The sequence below is a fragment of the Centroberyx gerrardi genome, chromosome 11 (assembly GCF_048128805.1).
Source record: "Centroberyx gerrardi isolate f3 chromosome 11, fCenGer3.hap1.cur.20231027, whole genome shotgun sequence".
NCBI lineage: Eukaryota > Metazoa > Chordata > Actinopteri > Beryciformes > Berycidae > Centroberyx > Centroberyx gerrardi.
In genome coordinates this window covers 15,062,502-15,084,434 of record NC_136007.1, presented here as the reverse complement: position 1 = coordinate 15,084,434, position 21,933 = coordinate 15,062,502, and the positions used below count along the sequence as shown (strand labels likewise).

Here is a 21,933-nt window from a genome sequence, read left to right as displayed (position 1 = left end):
ATGAAAACCTGTGCTGCTCATTCGTCACTCTTACGTTGTGAGGCTGTTCATTTGCTCACAGTATTAAATCCTGCTTCTTTATTTATATACCCAGCAATTTGGTATTGGGATTAGAAGAGAAGTGATTTAGAATAAACTGACCAGCAGATGTCACTAAGGAGCTACATGTGAAATGCTTTTAAACACCAAAACACTACTGTGCTTTGAAAACTTTGTCATGCCCATTGATGCTTTTTCATTAGTTGATCTAGGAATCCAAGGATGATTACATTGATATAATAAATGGGCAAGAGTGTGGACCATCGTGGAAAAGTTTAATTTGTTGCATTTTTGTATTTGATTCTTCACACAACCCAATTAAAAGTGAACGAGGGATTGTAAACAAAAGTCACATGGACTCACAAGAAACTAATTTCATTGGTTGTCTGCACTCTTTGCTGTAATTTGCCTTCTCTTCTCTTCATACCATTTAAGAATACATGAAGAAATAGCTGAATATGAGCATCAATCGAGACTGCAATTTCCTCTTGGTTCATTATGTTATATTAGGCTTTCCAACCATGAGTAGGCCTGACTGCTGGCTATCAGATGTCCACATCCATCTCCTTACACCCATAAAACTGTGTGTTTTGGGGTTGTTTCCTGTAGTTGGTATGATTCCTTTCTCACTCCTAACCAACTGCACTGTAGTTTGCTTGGAAGAGGGTAGAGACCTGCTGTTTCAGGTAATTTCGGTACGGTTATTTGGTGCACATCCAAGTTTGAATGGTGTTGTTCTCACCTGCACAAACTGACAAATTAAAGGAATAAATGCTCCAGAGAGTACCATTCCAACCATGCTTGCTGTGAACGCACCTTTATGGTGAACGTCCACAACGACCCTGACACCTGACAACCTATGCTCAAACATATTGTCTGCAGGTTTCGGTTAATGTCTGCGTTGGCCACTTGAAAATTTGCAAAAAGTAGCAAGAGGTCTACTCCTCCTCTTGCTATGCTTGCAAATTCTGGCTGCTCACTTTCCCACAATCCTTTTCTATGTGTGCTCTCCTTCAAATGAATGAAATGAATAGGGAGTGTCCCTTTGAATTTCCCTCCCAGTGGACATCAACCGTTAGATTTGAGCTGGACTCGTTCGGAGCCCAGGACTGGCCACCCTGTAGGGGGAAAATGGTATTTCACAGTATAATGAAGTATTACTTTGCATGTGTGCATATGATATAGAAAACATGCTCAGTGAGTTGAACTTTCCGAATTGTTATTAGCATTATTGTCTAATTGCATCACAAGTGTTGCCAGTTGGTAGTGCCTTGATAACTCATCCTGAATTTTAGTATATAGTATGTTTACTGTATATACGTATATGTATAGTATAGAGCCAGTGCAACTGCACCAACCCATTCTCTGAGATGTGGTGCTGGAAAGCTCTAGGTGTTGAGTGATAAAAATCCTTTATAAAGTTGATAACATCCCTTAAGTCTGCAACGGTATAATCCATTAGCTCTCAATGTCCTTGCCATTTGTTTATAAACAGGAACGCCTTGTATCACAACTGTTGTCAGTAGGCAATGCCTTAATAACTCAAACTTGATTAAGGAATATACCATATGCTTGATTCAACTCAATAAACAACATAGGCCTTATTAAACAAAATAAATCAATGCAATCTTAAGGCAAGAGGCATGAGTGATGCATTATGGGTCTGAGAGGTAAGCCGTTAAAATGTCACACAAAGAAGATTGTAGAGCAGATTTTGCATAATCGGAGAACAAGCACAACTTTTCAGGACCAAGTGAGGGGAACGAGAATCTGATAAGAACAAATGTGTGTTATGAATTAGCAGGTATGAAGCTATTGCTAATTAACTATGTTAGCAATCATGCTAACTTGATTAGGCCTACTTACCTTTAATGAATTCTGAATTATTCTGAAGTATTCATAAATGAATCCATCATTTATTCAGTATTCTTAAATGTAAAAAAAAAATAGATAATAAATAAAATTTACTTATTTAAGAACTTGGATGAGGATATCTAGACATATAGGCCTAGCCAGAGCAAATAACACATTAATGCTACAGATGTCATTACATTATGTTGCAGCAGTTGAAGTTTTATTTTAGATTTTTTACTTTCAAACATCAATGAGAAAAAGTGGTAACTTTTTGTAGGAATAAGCATAGTTATCTTATACTTTTAGCTAGTTTTCTATCATATATTATATGGCAAGGATTATAATGTATTATGATACCTTGTGTGTATGGTTCATTTTATATGATTACTAGACATTTAACTTCACTAACGGATCATTTTAGCATACTATGGGCACTTTAATACTGTTTAGTTAAGACAGGTCTGTCTTTGCAGCACAGGCTGACAGTCTCATATTAAAACACAAGTCACTGAATCCCTACCAGCTCCTGGGGTGCTGTTCTGTCACCGATCCTGACCTCTGACCTCTCTGTGGAGGGCGCAAGGGGAAAGATAATTGTAAATGAAGCATCACATTATTCTGAATTACTGACTTTTGGACACTCATGTGAGCACTAGCGGATGACTGCCTGCCTCAGAAAGCTTCCGAATAAGTACAATTCTCGGAGCCTCAAAGGGACCCAAGCATGTTTTTTGGCCAACTTTCTTCTTTCACAATAAAAACCTCTTCTCATTGTTCAGCAGACAGCTACATCTCTTATTTTCATGTGTCTGATTATAGTGCAACCACACCTGTGCATTCTTGTCATACTCACTATCATACTCATTCTGTGCAACACTGTGCTGTTGTCATTCTGTTTTATGTGAACCTGTTTAGTGTTCTTTTATTGTTTTAAACACAAGGACCTAGACCTTGACCCAGGCCTTGAAGAAGCAGCAATAGCTTGTGTGTGTGTGTGTGTGTGTGTGTGTGTGTGTTAGTCCCTGTCATTCAGTCTCATTGACAGTAAATGTATAACATGGTTTTAACAAGCCTTGCTTGTGTTGTTGAGTCAGGAGTTAAAGTTCAATAAAGATGAGGAAACTAGAAACTGTGATTTTGATTCTGAGCCAGAACTATTCAGACATATCTTGTTTCTTGTATTTTTATCTTGTTGTTTGAAATACAATGAAGAGTAACAAAATGCAGGATGGTTTCCTTCAGGTTCATATTGCAGTCTTCACAGGTCTGCCTGCTATAATCAATAGACAGTAATATAAAACAGGACAAAGTCACAATGCGCCAGACAGCAAACACTCTGTAGACAGTGGGCTACATTTAGTCAAATTTTAATAAATGTTAAACACAATATAAAATTAAATACTGTATAAAGAAATATCCCTAGTCTTTTTAATACAAAAGAGGAGATGTTTTCATGGCTTCCCTCACTTGGTGGACCAGAGATGGCTGGTTGGGTGAACTGTGGGTGAACTTCACTTGCTACAGCACTGTCAAAAGAGAATTAAAGCATTAGGAAGTTTGGTGTTGGTGATCCAGAGTCAGTGTGTGTGTGTATTTTTGTGTGTGTTACCTTTGCAATCTTCTTCCACCGTGAGACGATGGCCAGAAGGGTGGTGCAGACCACCACCACCAGTCCTGCCACCATGGGCATCAGAGGGAATTTCATGGTCTTGTCTATAGATGAGGAAAGTGTTAGATCCATGAGGAGGAAAATGAGACACCTGCTTTTTCTTGGATGCATAGCATTGATTGATGTATCATGCCATGCATTGATTATACACAGTGGATAAGAGCTAAGATATCAAATAAGATGTTCAGTAGATGTGGCATAAGCAGAGGTGGGGACTCAAATCACATGACTTGGACTTGAGTCACAATTTTAATTGCTAGAGACTTGACTTAATGCATGAAGAGAATACTTGAGACTTGACCTGACTTGGGACTTGAGTTTGACTTGTACTTTGATGGCTTGAAAAGGTTTCTAAAGTCTTGACAAGTGTTGTGGTGTGTAAATTGGTTAGATTGAAGGCTATGAGATTTATTCCACCAGATAACTGAATTTAAATTCTGTTTTCTAAAATTCTGTTTCCTTAAAAGATATTAAATTGATACTGGACTCTTGATTTATTCTGACTTGACTTGGTGTTCTACATTTAGACTTGAGACTTGACATTAATGACATGGACTTGACTTGGTAATCTACATTTAGATTTGGGACTTGACTTGAGACTTGTGCCTCAAGACTTGAGACTGACTTGGTTACGTGCACTGACCGTTGACAGTGACCTGGAAGATCTTGCTCCTTGGTCCATAGATGGAAGACACTATTACGCACTCATATGCGCCCTGGTGCAAACTCCTGTCCACCCTGTTGACTGTTAGCTGGGTTGTAAAGCCATCGCTGGACAGCATGAAGCCGCCCGTCGACAGATCCAGCAGACTTCCCTCTTGTTGCCACGACACAGAAACAGGTGGATTGGCCCGGACATCACACTGCAGCACGAGCTCTGCCTCTTCTTCTACTGCCACCTTCTCCACTCCAGAGAGCATCGGGGCATCTGGAGAGGAAAAATCAGGGTAAATATTAGGGCTGCTAAGTTGTTCTGTGTGGTGAAATGAGCGATTTTTATCAGAGTGGATAAAAATAACTACGTAATTTTCCTCTCAAGTATAATTTTTCGGCCCAAATAAGGGATTCCTGATCCTGACCCCTTTCAGTCTAACAAAATGAATAGGGGTGCAAAAATGATTGCGTTTAACTACACCTAATGTTATCATTTTTGCAATGAAAAAGAATACAAAAATCGCTAGCCATACTTAGCTTAGCACTCCAGCATTTTGTGGCTTTGTGAAGCGAGGATAACCCAATATCTGCACTACTGTTGTTAGCTAAATGTTGTTTTTTAAATTCAGTAACCTGTTAAAATATGTAAAAACTTCATCACATGTCATTTCTACTTACATTATTTAATCTATTTTAAGAACAGAACAACTGGCAAACCAAAACCCCCGTTCGCCTTCTCCATAGGCGAAAAAATAATGGATCCGGACAGAACCAGAAAGCGCCAAAATGATGACAACACTTATAAGAGGACGATACATTACAATAAATCTGACACTTATTTCTCTCCTCTTTGACTCACAGGTGACATTCAGGGTGGCTGAGGCGTTTGCACTGGCATTTCCCTTCAGCTGGCAGGTGAAAGTGGCATCGTTGTCTTCACGGGTGACAGGGGAAACACACACGCTGCTGCGGCCCTTCTTGTTGCCTTCCTTCAGTTGGACCAGAGCCCCGTTCCTCAGCCAGACCAGCTCGTCCTCAGCCTGAGGCCCGGAGCCGCCTCCAGCCAGGCAGAGCAGGGACACAGTCTGCTCCAGCTCTGTCTGGACAAATCCCTCCATGTTAAGTGCCGGGTCAGACTGGATCTCCATGCCTTGGAAGGAGAAGAAAAATGAAAATTTAAGGGAGGGTTGACTAAACTAGTGAAAGCTTGGATTGGTTAAAAGTGGTAAAAAAAAAAAAGAATGTTAGGATGTGAAAGCTGTCAGGTAAGATGTCAGACTTTGAGAGTAATGGATAACCTGAAGTGGACAGAAGAGTCTCACCTAATGTCTGGATTACACAATAGAGCAGAAAATGGATAAGAGGAGCTTTCAACATCATCTTCATTTTGCGTGTCCTTAAGTCAGCCTGCAGAGAAGATAAAGATCATCAGAAAGAGAATCCATTTTATATAAAATTGTCTGGCTCCAAATTCCTTTAATCTAAATTTGCATTAATATCTCACAACTTCAATACTTTTCAACAGAACATAATATGTGGCTATGGTTCTGGACCTAACAGCCAAACTCCTGCAGCGATAGATCCAGGTGAACCTTGCATCTCTGGTGATTAGCATAGTATGAGATTACACTTAGCGTTACACCAACTGCTTTACTCTAATGAAGAATAAAATCGCAAACATTTTGAAATCAAGACATTGACTTGATTGAACTTCTAGCTGCTTGTAAGAATATTTTAAGTTGTTTTCATCGACCTGGGTTCCTTTTTTGCTGTTTTGGCAAACAAAACTTTGCTCTGGTTGTTACTGTAGCTTGTTAATCTCCTGCTCGGTCTTTGGAAGACTAACTTGTCAGGTTACTGATCATCCATGTCTCTCTACAATCCAGCAGGCCCAACACCTGCATCCCTACATCCTATGTTTTGCAAAACAAACTCACAATACAGGAAAAAAAACCTTCATCTGCAGGAGCTAGAGGACAATATTACTGGACAGACAGGCTAGCTACCAAAGTTCATAGTTGTGTGTGCTGAAAAATGTCAAAATTTCAAGTGTTGATCAATATTCAGAAAATTCACACAGAAACAATCCTTTATGCCTCCTCCAAAATGTCTTTAAAAGTTCAAACAGAGCTGCACATTGGTGGACTATTTGCCCGGTCGCCTGAAATATTCATTGTTTTTCCATTTCAACCCGAACTCTCGCCTCAACTCCTCAACATGAACTTCGTTGTCGTTATTCTTCCATGTAAGCTAAAATTTTCTTAGGTGTAAAATTTTCTTTGTGTAAAACATAATAAAAAAAAACCTGATTAATTTAGATAGAACATTCTTGAGTTCATTTACATGTTCAGAAATATTCCAACATTATTTGCAATTATTAAGTGTATATACCATATCCTGTTTAGAATAGCTGGGATAACATATCTAGGATGTGAGATATTAAAACATGTAAACACTTTAAACATGTTTACAAGGGTATTTGGGATAGAGATAAGAAGATGCATATAAGCACCTCACACTGAAAATGGCCTTTACCAGGATATAAACCAGTATCTAGAATATTCTGTGAAAGTAAACTCACTCATTGTTACATTATGTTAGTTTCTTTCCACCAGTGTTTATTGTTACTACACGTTAAAGACAGACTAAAATAAGAGAAAGCCATCTGTTAGATAGGGTTAGGCTCATCGCTGTGGCATTCCTGTTAGGGACAGTTTCTACTTACTGTCACTTATTACTTCAAGTGTGTCAGAAGACTGTATGGTTGCCATAATAAGACAATAAAACACAATTACAGTTCTACTTAAAATAGTTAAGAGTTATTATTTCTTCCTTTAATGGTTGAACGCCAGAACAGCAATATATGATCAACCCTCTCTGGATTCATGATAGTTCAGGCAGTTTTGTAGCCTCCTCACACATAAAAAGATGTTCGTTCTGAGATGACTGAAAGATGCTTACCGCAGAATTATTCAGTTTTTCTTTGCAGTTCACTTCGCTGGGTTTCCGTTCTGAGGCTCCCTGTGTGTGAACAGGAGGATGTGGAGGACTGTTTGAATCCTGAATAGCCTTTATATGCTTCACCTATGCACAGGAGGGCACATTTTTTACAACTTAACTTCCTTCACCATTTCTAAACTAGCCTCCCATCATTCAGCTTGTCTGTTCCCGTCAACACCCTCTCACCCCCCCGTTCAGTTCTTTTATTGTGGCACACTTATAATGTGCAAACACTGGAAAGAAAGGAACTTCTTTATTGGTTATAGTGGCACTAAACCTCTTGGGTGTGGATGTAAGGATAAAAATGTAATGCACCTTTTACTGGTTTCTTTACCAAAATATTTTCACTTATGTTAAAATAGCACTGTATTTTCTTTTTTATTATGAATGTATCTCAATTATGTGAGTAATAATTAAATCATTTTCTGGGTTGACTAAATAAAAAAAAAGCTGCTAATCCTGTTAATAGAACAGCAACAAAATAGACCAGCAAGGCCATAATGCATTGATAATGTGATTTGCTATGAAAGTTATCCAACAACATTAGTCATACAGACTTGGTAGAGAAAAATGTTGACGTGGAAATTCACGTTTTAATACCTGTGGACAGTTTAATGGATTATGAAATGGAGGGCATGGGTTAGAAAACTTGGAGCATCGATTGGTAAACCGTGGGCATGGGTATCAAAAATATGTATTTTTTATCAATTTTGGGATGCCATACATTTTTAGAAAATGAAAATAATAATCAATAATTGTAAATGAATTATTAAAATACATTAATTTCAAACAGTAATCAGTCATTTTTATATATATTCAAAAACATGAACCTTTTTTCTATGTACTCAAAAAGTTTGAACCCAAACCTCATCATACTCTTGGCAGCTCATCCTCAGATTCTCATTCCAGCCTTTTTCAGACCTGGATTCAGTTATACCTGTGCTTGACACTAAATTACTCAATAGAGCATGTAGTGTGTGGTTGGAGTAAATGAGAACAAGTTTGAATTATAAATCCGGCTTTGAATCATAATATTCCATAGTGTAACAACTCTAACAGGTTTTTCTCCCTTCTCATTTTCAATTTTCGAATGACTCACTGTGCCATGTGTGATGTAAAGGTCTTGGTGTGGCTCGGGCCGTAGTCCAGTCTAGTGTTGTTACTGTAACAGAAGCAGGAGATGTGAAAGGCAGTTTACGTGAGGAGGAGGAGGAGAAGGTGAGGATGAGGATCAGCCTCAAGTGCAGAACTAAAGAGCAAAGGAGCAGGAGACCAGCGGATGCAGCACTTGGAGACAGATGGGGAGCACAAGGGTCAGGTGGACAAACATACTGATATGTGTGTGTGTGTGTGTGTGCGTGTATGTTTCTAATAAACAGCACTCCCGTTCTCACCCACTAGAGAGAGGCATTGACAAATCTACAGAAAAAGATACCTTCAGCTGCTGCTAAGAGACCCACAAATTATGACCACTGAATATTGACTTCAAAGATGACCATCACTTTTGAGGCAAGCACACTGTCAGGTAACTTTGTAATCAGAATGTGTAAAAAAAAAAAAAAGAAAAAAAAAAGGTTTATGGGTAGAGATGACTTCTTCTTTATGTAGTGATATTTATGTAGTGATGTCAGAAGATTGTGAACACATTGAACACATTGTGTCCTCTCTAATCTCATTTTACAATTCATAGCAGGTGTCTTTTATTTTTTGTTTTTTTTTGCTCTGCAGTGTTGTGTACTCTACTCATTTTATAAGCCTTGTGATGTTATTTTATCTGTGATTTATGATTGAGTTTGCATGCACAGAGCCAGCTGTCATGCCTATAGTTCACGCTTGCTAATACTTTGTTGATGCATTTGCATAATATAAATAGTGGATTTTACTGTTCTGTGGTTTCATAAACATATTTTTTGTCAACCACTTTGTAACTTTACTATGATAAGTAGGCTACATGAAAATAAAGTTAAAATGATAAAGATTATTATCAGGCAGTGGATAGCTTCTTATTATTCTTACTGCTATTATTATTTTATTATTACACAGATTTTTATTTCCCTGTGTTTCTGCCATAACCCATAACACACACTTTAAGCGTCACCAGATTGTATATTTAGTAACCCTATATTCAATCTTTGACAGCTTCTTAGCTTGCTCTCACAAAATCCCTTAAGTGTGTATGGTGCAGACAGATCAAAGGTTAGCAGCAATTGCGACACAGCTGGGGAAGAAGCATGTGTGAGATTGCACAATTGACCACTCACTAACCCTACGCACACACACACACACACACACACACACCTGAAGCCTTTTCAGCTGTAACGGGTAAGCTGATCGCTCTGCTTGTGCCCTCTCATATTAAAGGTAGAGATCTGTTTGATCGTACAGACTTTGCCACAGAGAAAGGCTGAAGGTGACTTTTGCCTTGCTATTATTACAACTGATATAAATGTCAAACCTATACTTGAATCTGTGTCATTCACGGGGAGTTAAAGATTAAGTATCGCAGATTAAATCAATATTATTGTCCAGGCTGGGTTGTTTATTAACCTAAGGATGAGATAGCACTACCTATATCTTAGTGAATAATTACTTAGGTTACCGAGTCTGTAAATGGAGTGCGTGTATATTTATGTGTGCGTGTGTGTGTGTGTGTGACTGTATTCGTTTATGTGACCATCTACATAAGGATCCCCGGGTGACCCCGGGGATTAAATCAATGGTCAAAGTACATTCAGAGGCAGATAAGATCAATGGCTAATGGCACATGTACACACACACACACACACGCACGCACACAAACACACAAACACAATACACACATCATGGCTGCTCTGTTAGAAATTAATCAGAGACCATAGAGCTCCTGCCATCAGAGGTCTTTGTGTACACTGCACAAACAGGCATTCTTCATCAGATTACTGGGCCCTGTAAGACCACACACACAAACACACACACACACACACACACACACAGCCTAATATGTTAAACAGACAGGTTCACAAAGTACTGAGAAAAATGCACTTACTGCCTATGCAAATACTCAGACACACTATATCCCCTCCCCAGCATTCACATACAGCGGAAACATTCATCCGCCCGGCTTTGCCCTCTTATGGAGAAACAAAAAAATACTTTTGTTCTCCTCTTCTTCTTCTTCTTCTCCCTCCTATATCCATGCCCTCTTCATCTCTCTCCTCCCCAGCCGGTTAGTTAATCAGTAACTTTGAAGGGGTGCATACTCCGGTTGTATCTTTAACCCGGCCCTCATGGATTGACTGGCCCGTGTTGGTGCACAGGGCAGCGTCCCCCCCCCCCCCCCCCCCCCCCCCCTCTCTTTCTCTCTCTCTCTCTCTCTCTCTCTCTCATTCTCCCTCCTCTCTCCCCTGTCCCTCGCTGCTCTCCCTTCTCTCTCTCTCTCTCTCTCCCCCTCTTCCTCGTTTGTGTTTGAATGGAGAAGTTGGGTGTCCCGGAATCTGCAGGCCCCTCGCCGGGCGCTCCTGGGGCAGTTGCTGGGGTTTCTGTTGCCAAGGCGGCAGGGGTTGAGGGAGACGAGGCGGCGGCCATCAGCTCCAAACTGTTCCGGTATGCGTGCGTGAGGCGTTTGCTGCCATTGGCCTACAGAGAAGAACTGTACCATGTCTTGCGGCTCACGGGCCCACTGGTGAGTAGGGGAAAGTTGAAGTGGGAAGGGGGGGGGGGGGGGGGGGGGGTGTTATGCATTGGGTTTGAGGTGCTACAATTGTAGTACATTCAGTCACTATAATCCTTTGTAATAGTGTTACTACAGCTTCTTTTGTAAGTGCACCGTTTTCCATTAGAAAGCTTCTGTAATCAACTGCTCTTCTGAAATATACACACCTACAGTTATTTCACAGTGAAAGGTGGTAATATCCTAGTCTGTTGGTGTTGTACAGTAACTTTGTCTGGTGATTTCACCACACTCCTCTTTAATTTAAGATTAACTTCCACATAGCTGAGTGCAGTGATAAGCTGCCTCAGCAAAGCAACCCAGTTAACAGCAATAACACACTGCATCAGTTTCACCTGATGATCCCTGAGCTGCATGGTCGTAAACCTCTCTGTCTTAACGTGTGTGTGTCTCTCTACAGCTGGTGTCTCGGATCCTGAACTTCCTCCTGCAGTTTGTCATCACCATATTCTGTGGTCACATAGGCAATGCAGAACTGGCTGGATATGCACTGGCCTCAGCGGTAGGCTACTACACTCCTTTGTGGCATGTAGACTCATGATTTTACTCACGATAAATGGAATCGGTCAGAAATATACTATTACTAATCCAACTACTACTATTACAACTACTAGTACTACCACTACTAATACTACTGTTCCCACCACTACTCATAATAAGAAGAAGAATGCAAGTTTTCTTGAGAAGAAGAGGGAGAGGTAGGCTTAATGGGATGGGTGGAAGCAGCGAAGGACAGGGCTGCATCTCCCAAAGCTGTTGTTGTGATGCTGGTGATGCGGGTCAGGGAGTTGACATCTGGCTCAGGCTGCTGATTGGTGTTGGAGATCACAGAAGTAAGGCAGTTAGATGTTAGAGCTTTGAAGCCGATGAGAAGGACTTTTCACTGAAACCTGTATTTCATCAGAAGACAGTGGAGGGCTTGAAGAACTGGTGTGATCTGGTCTCTTGTACAGGAACTAGTGAGCATCTGAGCAGCTGGGATCTGTGCATGCAGTGTTTTTGTTTATCTCTAAACACAAAAGTGACAGAAAGGGCTCCAATGAAGGAGCAATATTCGGATGTAAATGCTTACACTGGGCAACATTAGTTGAATTAATCCTTGTTGCAGAGAAGCCAGATTTAGCAGAAGTAAGAGCATCTCATCTTTCTGTTTTTTTTTATCATCGTATTTTTAGCACTTGCACTCAACTGTCTCACTTTGCTTCTGTTTTTATCACTGTGCAAATGAGCTTAACTAATCTAAGAGTATTCAAGCAGCAATGCTCTGATGAAGGAACAAATCATTAGTGTTTTGACATTGTCTGTGTTGTAGCAAAGCCAAATTTAGAATGCAGGGATTAAGACGGCAGGGTGAGTCTGCATGTCATTGCAAAACCAGAACAGGAAAAATTCCGTTCTTTTACTTTGTGTTATGGTTGCTCTGCCTCCAGAAGCGAAATGCATTCTGCCGGTTGATTTGGGGAGAATGCCTTTTACTTCTCAAGTGTGTTGTTAAATATAAATATGGACATTTGGGCTACAACTGAGTAGATTCATAGATTCACAACAGAGAACAGTGAGTTTGTTCCTCAAAGCTCAAAGGGTTGTAAACTGGGAAATGATGGACAACATTTGTAAAGGGTAGAGCAAAGAAGAAAAATTATTCTCCTATTGGAAGATATTGCAAAAGATGTTCTTTAGAAAGACATTCTGCATTTCTAAGTGACAATTTTCCAGGCTGTGACAAAATTCTCCCAGTAAATCTTCATTCTTCTTCTTCTTCATTCAATTATTGAGCCTTGGACAATCAATATACAGCATATTGCACATGTGCATTATCCAGAAGCCCAATTCAGGTGTTAAAGGAATGAAGTAGGCTACTAACCCCCCAGAGTTGAGTGTGTGAGTGCAGGGTTGTTATTGGAGTTCCCTCCCAACGTGATGAGACCTCCCATCACATTTATTTTGTTGAATTAGGCCCACAACATCTCCAGCAGGCTCTATAGTAGGTTTTGGTGTCCCAGAACCGCCCTCTTCCATACCTGACCTTAACATCAATAGAACTACAGTATTCTGCACCACGCTGTACCTAAAGGCTTACACCTAGTTCACAACATTACCCAATAATTTCTAAATGTACTATTGGTCTCAACAACAGTAGGCTAATGGGACAGATGACCTTACTGGCTTGAAATGACTTGTTCAGAGAACAAATTGTGTCAGCAAACAGTAAGCTAAAATCTGCACTAGGCAACTGTTGGCAGCTCCAAATGCCAGTGTAACTGTTTAAATTTTTTTTTACCGTTAATACCCAGTAAAAATGTAACATGACATCAGTAAACTGCACACAGCATGCTCATGTTTGCCAACCTGGCCAGTCTGTGATCACTTCATGCCAAAGAATACCAAAGGGTAAAGAGGCAAAGGTTCAAATGTGGTGAGTCCAGCTTTCTCTGGACGGAGCGCTCACTGCTGTTTCCATTTTGCTTGTTTGTAAGTTTCGATTCATCACTTCTTGCGGCTGGAGCATACCCAACACCACAATTTAATTTGGGCAGTGATGGACAGACAGACAAGCACACTGAGTAACAGACACATGGACAGACTCTAATATGACTTGTGCAGTTGCGATATTCTTCACCTACTGTCTACAGTTAGACTACAGTTTTTGTTTTCTAACTTTGGGTATTTTGTTTCCTACCTCTCAGTTCATCAATGTGACCACAACTTCAACAGGCTATGGCCTTGCATTGGCTTGTGACACACTCATTTCTCAGGTGAGCACAGTGTGTTACATGTAATGGCATCTTACCACCATCTGTGGAAAGACATTTGAAATTTGAACTGAAGTTCTCAGTCCTCGGTCTGATTTGTGTTTTGCAGACGTATGGCAGTAAGAACATGAAGCGTGTGGGAGTAATTCTCCAAAGGAGTACGTTGATCCTGATGCTGCTCTGTCTGCCCTGCTGGGCTCTTCTCATGAACTCTCACAACTTACTACTCATCATGCAACAGGAGGATGAGGTGGTAAGGTAAATTCACTCACACATTGAAAGAATGCATGTAAAGTAATTGGTTATCCCATTCTTTATGAAATTGACACATTAGTACGCTATGTGTGCGCATACTCTGTATGTGTGTCTACAGGCAAGGAATATTGATGGTCAATTGAAGGTAAAATGTTAAATCAGTTAAGGAAACAATAAAGCAAAGAACCAGAAATATACTGTGTGTAGACACACTGTTTTAGTCATTTTTTTCTCTTTGGCACCAGTCTTTTGAAGATTTGGGAGTTGTCATTGTATATATATATATATAGACATTTGTCTATATTTCAAATGAAACACATACATACATGCATGCAAACACAGAAGCATGTAAGAACATAAAAACGATATAATGTCTATGTGTGCACACTTGAAGTTGTACCAAAGTAATATTACTCTGTTTTCCCCTTTTCTAGAATTGCCCAGCTCTATGCGATGGCATTTATACCAGCTGTTCCAGTGAGTAAATTGTACTGAAACATCTAGAGTCTAAATGTTCCATCTGAGTGTTCTCCTTGGAGTCTGAAAGTTCTGATGCCCTAATTCACTAAAATAGTGTTGTATTGGCAAATTACGCAATTTTCTGCTCTCAGTAGCTTGAGCTAGTAGCGGAGCGTTTCTGTATTAATCACTAAGAAATGCAAATCAAGTTGAGGTGCAAACAGTCCCCCAAAATAGTATTGCTCACTCAAATTGCCCCATTTCATCACTAGTTGCATGCACACTCTGTACTGTGCTTAAAAGGCTAGCAGCAAATTGATGATGAATGGGGCATCTTTGAATGATTTCAGCTTCTAAAAGTTGTAAGAAAGATATTCTCACATGGAATACCCTCTCCCTTACGTGCCTGACGTGTTGGGGACGATGCTTTTGTGTGGAAGCAATGATTGCAGCAACTCTGATGGCCAAACGGATCATGCTGTGCAAAGCCTTTGACTGGACCGCATTTCAAAAGACTGCATTCATGCTTCAATAATTGGAGTAGTTGATACTGAAAAGTGTTTGTGAATTAACCAACTCATTACTGTGCGCACAAAATATCAAGATTTGCACATGCATGACAAGCATGGGGGCAATATTGCTGTATTGTATTAACAGCTGCATTCTCTCTGCGCTCTTCACTCATAGAGCATGGCTAGTGCACAGCATGGCTTTCTAATATGGGTCATTTCAGATGTATAGCTCACACTTAAGGCAACAGAAAGTTTAGTGAATCAGGGCCTCAGTGTTCTGTTTGAGAATTCTGTCTGGATTCTAGAAGGCCTATGGGGGCGATCACACCGAGAAGCGTCGCTACAGGCGCAGCCGCGTCAAAAACGCCTCGGCAGACTGCGTCGGGCAAAACAGCTTGGTGCGCCTATGGAGCAGGGCTGCTTGTGCGACCGGGTTAAAGACCGCTAATATCAACTTTTCATGTGTGTTTTCCTCTGTCCCACCGTTCCCACCACATCAAACCGCATCAAAACAGGAAGGAAAGCCCGCCTTCTGCTTGATTTGATTGGCTGCCTGGCCCAAATGTGACATTGACGAGCGGTGCGACTCCGCGCCTTGCGCTGAAAAGTTGAGAATATTTTAACTTTTATGCGCGCCTAAAAACCGCCAGAAAAACGCGACGCGTGTCGCAAGAGAAGAGCACGCACCAGGCGCACCGTACCATAGGAAAACAATGGTTTTGGTGGCGACGCGTTTCTAGCGACGCTTCTCGGTGTGATCGCCCCCTATGAGTGTTTTATATTGGAGTTCCGTCTGGAAGTTCCAAAGTCTACCTGAAAGTTCTGTCTGGCATCTTAAAGTTCTGTTTGAGAGTTCTGTCTGGGTCTGAACATTCTATATGTGAGTTTTATATGGAATCTGAGTGTTCTGGTCTGAATGTTCTTTCTACAGTCTTTGTGTTGCGTCTGTCGTCAGAATGTTCTGAAAATTCCATATTCCCTTTGTCTCCCCCTCCCACAGGCTATGTTCCTGCACCAATTACAAGTTTCCTACCTTCAGAATCAAGTAAGATTTTATAGATTGGAGAAACACTTTCTAAGTAATACTTATGCGGATGGAATATGAGCTGTCCAGATTGTGTACCTGATTGTGAACTCTATATCTTTTTATCTGTTCAGGGGATCATTCTGCCTCAGATGTACACAGCAGCAGCAGCAAACATTGTTAACCTGGGTGTTAACTATGTCCTAATCTTCAGCCTGAAGTTGGGTGTGATGTAGGTGTGCTCATGGTCTGCTCCTCCCCCACTTTCTCGTCTTTGATGGACTTTGTGTTCTTTGTGTGATATGATATCAAGTTCATAACCATAATCAAATCAAAATATATTGTTCTAGCCTCTATAACAAACTCAAGAAATGGAGTCTCCGTCTCCTTTGATCATGTTACTATTATCCATCGATAAGCAGCTTGGTCAGTTGTAAGGGGGCTGGGCCAGAGGCATAGCCAGGATCTTGGAGAGAACAGAACAGGAGGTCAGAGAGCTCATTATGCATTTACGTCTATACTCAAAGAAAGATTTGTTTTCTTTTTAAAGGAGAGTCAGTCTACTGGCTTTTATTATTTTTGTTCTTTATTTAGACAGTGAGAAAGTAGAGAGGGACACAGGGTAGGGGAGAGAGAGAAGAGAAAGCTCTGGCAGGATTTGATTCTGGGTCCAGCTGGACAAACATTCTGCTCTGTAAAGGTCTGACCTTCTAGCCCTCAGCATCTCTAGCAGGAACTGTGCTCATTTTCAAGGCTTAAACTCCTAAAATGGCTGATATGCTCAACTTTACCATACCTTTACCTCATGTACCTGCTGACCTCTTCTGACCCCTCACTGTGGAATGCTTGCCTTTTCTTTGCAAAGAGAGAGAGGGGGAGTCTGTGTTAAATAGCAGGCACCAGATTTGTAGCATGGAATCACACCAAAATACAATGATGTTTTACTATGTGTCTTTGCAGTGGATCAGCAATAGCTAGCAGCCTCTCTCAGATCACCATCTGCCTGCTTTTGTTTGGCTACATCCGATGGAGGAAGCTCCATGAGCAGACATGGGGAGGTGAGACTTATCATGCATGCATAAACACAGTTATACACACAATTACACAGACACACAAATGTAAATATGTAATAGTCAGGGATTGAATCAATGTTTCTGCTACTCATCTGGGCCTAAAGGTGAATGATGTATAGCAATTTTGTTGTAGTAAACTGTCTTCCTCTACAGGCCGTGTTGAGTATTTTTCTTTGTGTGAACTTGTGTCTCTTCCTGCAGGTTGGTCCAGTGACAGTCTGCAGGAGTGGGGCTCCTATATGCAGCTGGCTATTCCTAGTACATTAATGGTCTGCTTTGAATGGTGGATCTGGGAGATTGGAGGTTTCCTTGCTGGTCAGTGTTTGAGCATGTCTTTGCATTGTTCACTAATGTTTCACTAATAGTTAATTACGTAATATCAGGCATAATATAATTATTCATATAAATATTTTACAGCCAGTTATCTACCATTATCGTATCTGTCTTTCTCACGTCATCTCATTTAAATGGATTAGGATCTTTAGAAGCCTAACCCACTGATTATTACAAACATTAAAAACATACCTGTTTCCTGTTAGCATTTGTTTAGCAGTGACAGTCCAAGTCAATGGGGTATGAAATCATTGCTCTCCAAATTGCATAGGTAAGTCTTTTCAAACACTTTTATTACTTATTATTACTACAGCAAGGAATTGCACTGAATTGCTTGCCAGTAATAGATTAGCATTCCTTTGACTTGCATTTGCACTACAAACAAAAGCCGGTTTCAGTTTCTACGTTTCTAACAAAACCTCTGAAAAAAAAATGTTTTGAATGTCCTGAATGGTGGTTTGATTAAGGCTTCACTAGGCAAGATTATTATGTAAAAATACTCCCATCTGATCAGCCTAAGTCACAAAGTGGGCATGCAATAGAGAAGAGCGTCCCATCCCCGCTAATACAGATGCTGCAGAGATGCTCAAATTCAATTCTGGCATTGGGGATGGACACTTCCCTGCACACAAGAAGTGATAAATTGAAAGTTAAGAGAGAAACTAAATTGTCTCAGCAGCGAGCGAGCACTCCATCGCCAACGTTACATCGCTTGTCTCTTGTCCCTTTGGTATGTCACATGATTTCTCGGTATTAAGGGTCTCAGTTACCTCTCGCTGTCATTTTGCTGTTTCCAATGTGAGAAGTTGCCTGGTGTAGCTTTAATGTTCAATAGAATAATCTTCTTAAAAACCTGAATCTTCCCTTCAACACATCAGGTATACTAGGCGAGGTGGATCTTGCTGCCCAGCATGTGATGTTGGAAGCAGGAGCCATAACATACATGGTATGGATCACACATTTGTTCACTTGAGCATCTACAATCCACATTATTTTGTAACATGTAAGTGACACCAGTGAGTGATACGGGGTCCTCACAGTTCCCTCTAGGTGTTCATGTAGCTGCCTGTGTGCGTGTTGGGAATGCCCTGGGGGCGGGGGACACTGCCAGGGCCTTAGTCACCTGCAAAGTGGCCCTGGTTCTAGCAGGTTAGAGGAACACACACACACACACACACACACACACACACACACACACGCACAGGATTAATATTGTGTAATGTTTTCCCTGTAGGAGTGATTGCTGTGTTCCAGGGTATTGTGATCGCTGCCTCCAAGTCTGTGCTTGGCTACATATTCACCTCTGACGAGTGAGTTTAAGACCATCATGCATTGCTGTACCATACAAAAGACATCACTGTTTTTAACGATCTTCTTCCTCTAATGCCTGCAGAAACATTGTAGAGATTGTCGCAGGGAACCTCAACCTCTACACGTTCCTACAGTTCTTTGATGCACTGTTGGTAAGTTGGAACAGACTGGGATGCTGTTTTTGTCTTGTTTTTGATTCCTCACATCGAATAGTACACAGAGCTGTCATGTTTCTTCTGTTGAACCAATGCCTTTTTTCATTCTTTCAATCTGTGTGTGTATTCAGTGTGTCTGCTCAGGGATTCTTATAGGTTCTGGGATGCAGAAAATTGCTGCCTTGTCCAACCTGGTGTTCTACTACTGCATAGGTCTGCCAGTGGCAATAGCTCTGATGTTTGCTGCCAAGCTCAGACTATTAGGTAATGCTTTCATCCTATGCTCTCTTTTTCTATGTTTCTGTGACCAGATTTCAAATGGAAATCCACCCAAATAGGAATCACAATTATTCCATTTTATACAGAACAGATTAAAATACACACACTCTAGTCTATGCTTCAAGTGACACTCTCCAGCACCGTTTCAGTGACAGTGATTAGGAGCCTGAGCTTATGGACATAGTCACAGCAAACAAGGTGATTTTACAATTAGCACTAACATGAACATTTCCATTCAATTCAGCCTTTTAATAACTGTTAGAGGTGTGGCTCCACTCAACTTTATGGCTGATGTAATTTCCTTCCCTGCAGTCTGCCATTTACTCCCTGCAAGTGTGGACTTCTGCCTCTACCCCAGTCTCATATTCACTCAAACATGTGCACACACACACACACACACACACACACACACACACACACACACACACACACACACACACACACACACACACACACACACCTACATACACACACACACACACAGCTCTGACCTCACATGTTAAACTTTGTGATGTGTGTGTTTTCTGTATATTTATATCCTTTGTTTTGTGTGTGTGTGTGTGTGTTGTGTGTGTGTGTGCCTTCTGTTAGGCTTCTGGCTGGGTCTCTTGATATGCGCTGTCATTCAGACGTGTTTCTTCATTGTTCTCATCATGAAACTCAACTGGCAGAAGGTCACACAGGAGGTAGGATGTCCTGATCATCCTTTAAAACCGCTCATAGTATAAAAAAAATGAAAGGTACTGAGGGCAAGAATGTCATTTTGGTCATGAAATGGACACGTCCCATTAGGGAAAGACACTTTCAGGAGTCAGCTTCGTCTTAGTCTTTCACGAAGATGTTTATTAGTTTTAATCAGTAAATCTATTTTTATGTGCCTACTCGTGAGCCTCACTCTCATGTCTTTTCAGGCTCAGTTGCGAGCTGGCAAGACAGTGCTGGTGACATCAAAGCGTCCTGCTAGCATGGTGGGGATTGAAGCTTTGGTCCCTGACCTCTCTGACTGTCCAAACACAGTAAGTGTGAACAGTATGAACAGTATGTGGTGTTTAGTTAAGTAGTATTAGTTTAGTTAATTTCACTTTTTGTGTCTGTTCATGTGCGTATTGTTATTATTTATATTATACTCACACAGTGATTAACAAAGCATCTCTGTGTCTTCCCTAAAGGCCCCGTTGGAAGGTGAGGAGGCTCCCACCCCAGCAGGCTACAGTGCCGTCAACACCCAGGATCAGGAGCAGAAACCGGGCCGTGAAGTTGAGGGCAGCAACACGGACGCAGCAGGGACCCAGGGGGATGCGGAGTGGAGCAAAAACGCTCCAGACATCAAACCCAATGCTCTGCTGTCTGTCACTCAGATCATCTTGCGAAGGGGACTCGTTCTCTTGGCGACAGTTCTCATCCTGGCCATAGGTGTCACTGTCCACTTCGCTTTCCCCCCTCCAGAGCCCTCCGCTGAGACCAGGACCAACTTCACCCTGGACTGGGCCAACAACTCCACTCCTACGTCCACAACTCCACTGGAGCAGAGCCCACCCCTCTAAGCAGTATCTGATCTCTGAATGCAGACACCTAGTGGCTGCACACAGTTAATACAGTTCTGCCAAAAATAACCATTTCCCCAATTTATTCCTAAAGAGAAATGGTTGTTTTGAGCCAGCAGGTGTGCTTCACCACAGATGGTGGTTCACTGTGTCCATTCATTTTTACAGTCTATGTATCTAACAAGTAGGGATAAAGAGGCCGATGAGGAGGAGGTGCAGAATGAACGACTGAATGAGGGTCGATAGTTTATAAAGCCCATGTTTTAACCCATTCAGCCTGAGAGCATTGCTGCAGCCAAGACATGAGGGAGAATGTGCTCCACTGGGACTACAAGACGCATTACAAATCCCTCAGCAAGAGACCAGCTGGGCATCAAGGCATAGATGGTCTGCCACTGATACCTTTTGATTTCTCAAGCTATCCCTTTCTTGATTTACAGTATATTTAACTGTGACACATACTGTAGCTTCTTTCTTACTAAGATTAAATCTTTTTTTTTTCTGTTGTTTTAACTTTGAGTTCATTAGATTCACTGTAAATATCTGATCTATAATCTACATGTATTGTGTAAATATCTAATGCGTAATATAACTATAGGAAATTTTGAATTTTAAGGTTACAGTTACATCTGTAAATTTGTACATTTCTACATTGTGTCTTGCTGTATCGCTGTCAATGAGAACTCTGTCCTGGTTTTCTCCAGGACAGAGAGAATTAATAAATCATATCAAGTTATATTTCTCTTTACTTCTGTGGCTGATAACATTGGTCAGACCACAATAACACGGCATGCAGTCAAAAATGACTTTTGAGTTGTTTGGCAATGAACCAAGCCATAAGGTGGATAAGGTACGGTGGATCCTAGACAACTTTAGGGGACGATTCAGGCCAAAAAATCCCCCAGAATAATGCTCCCAAAAAATAATACAGTAATTTTATCTTTTATACTAGCATCAAAGGGTAAGAAGAGACTACTTTTATGGAAACAGTGCTTTGTAGTGGTACATCATACATTTGTATATTTCTGACATTCATAAATGGTTGATTTTATGCTGTCAACAAAAATGTTTTTTTTTTGTTTGTTGTGTAGCTTTGTTTAGGCTACTGGTAGGCTATGATTGCGAAGGATAAGCTAGCTAGTTATCTGTTCCTGTCCAGAGTGAACAGGTGGTTGATTTGCTCAGTTTGAAATGTCTTCATCCAGCCAGGATGTTGCAGTTTGAGGGTACAGACCCTTCATTATCATCAAATTTGGCAACACAGATCAAAGGAAAGAAAAAGAAACCGAAGAAAGAACAGCTTTCTCTAT

General features: G+C 40.9%; 2 protein-coding genes across 2 annotated transcripts; one reads left to right on the top strand and one right to left on the bottom strand.

Annotated features, from left to right (window-relative positions):
• Positions 1–3,404: 3,404 nt before the first annotated feature.
• Positions 3,405–5,364, bottom strand: tmigd1 (transmembrane and immunoglobulin domain containing 1). The gene is made up of 4 exons (XM_071898115.1): positions 5,076–5,364; positions 4,206–4,490; positions 3,503–3,606; positions 3,405–3,419 (listed from the first exon to the last, which is right to left on the bottom strand). The coding sequence occupies exons 1-4, from the start codon at positions 5,362–5,364 to the stop codon at positions 3,405–3,407; spliced, it is 693 nt and encodes a 230-aa protein (XP_071754216.1).
• A 5,300-nt stretch (positions 5,365–10,664) lies between these two features.
• slc47a1 (solute carrier family 47 member 1) lies at positions 10,665–20,623 on the top strand. The gene is given in 17 exon segments (XM_071898178.2): positions 10,665–10,877; positions 11,326–11,427; positions 13,613–13,681; positions 13,788–13,936; positions 14,368–14,410; positions 15,905–15,949; positions 16,063–16,160; positions 16,889–16,986; positions 17,203–17,316; positions 18,213–18,280; positions 18,375–18,483; positions 18,569–18,644; positions 18,728–18,897; positions 18,900–19,064; positions 19,671–19,765; positions 19,991–20,095; positions 20,249–20,623. Coding segments are annotated over 17 exon segments (2,094 nt in total).
• Positions 20,624–21,933: the final 1,310 nt, after the last annotated feature.

Coding starts and splice junctions, on each gene's coding strand:
- tmigd1 (XM_071898115.1), bottom strand. CDS start 5,364: ATGGAGATCCAGTCTGACCCGGCACTTAACATGGAGGGATTTGTCCAG. Junction 4,491..5,075: donor AGCCACCCTGAATGTCACCT/GTGAGTCAAAGA, acceptor TTTCCTCTCCAG/ATGCCCCGATGCTCTCTGGA. Junction 3,607..4,205: donor CTTCCAGGTCACTGTCAACG/GTCAGTGCACGT, acceptor CCTCATCTATAG/ACAAGACCATGAAATTCCCT.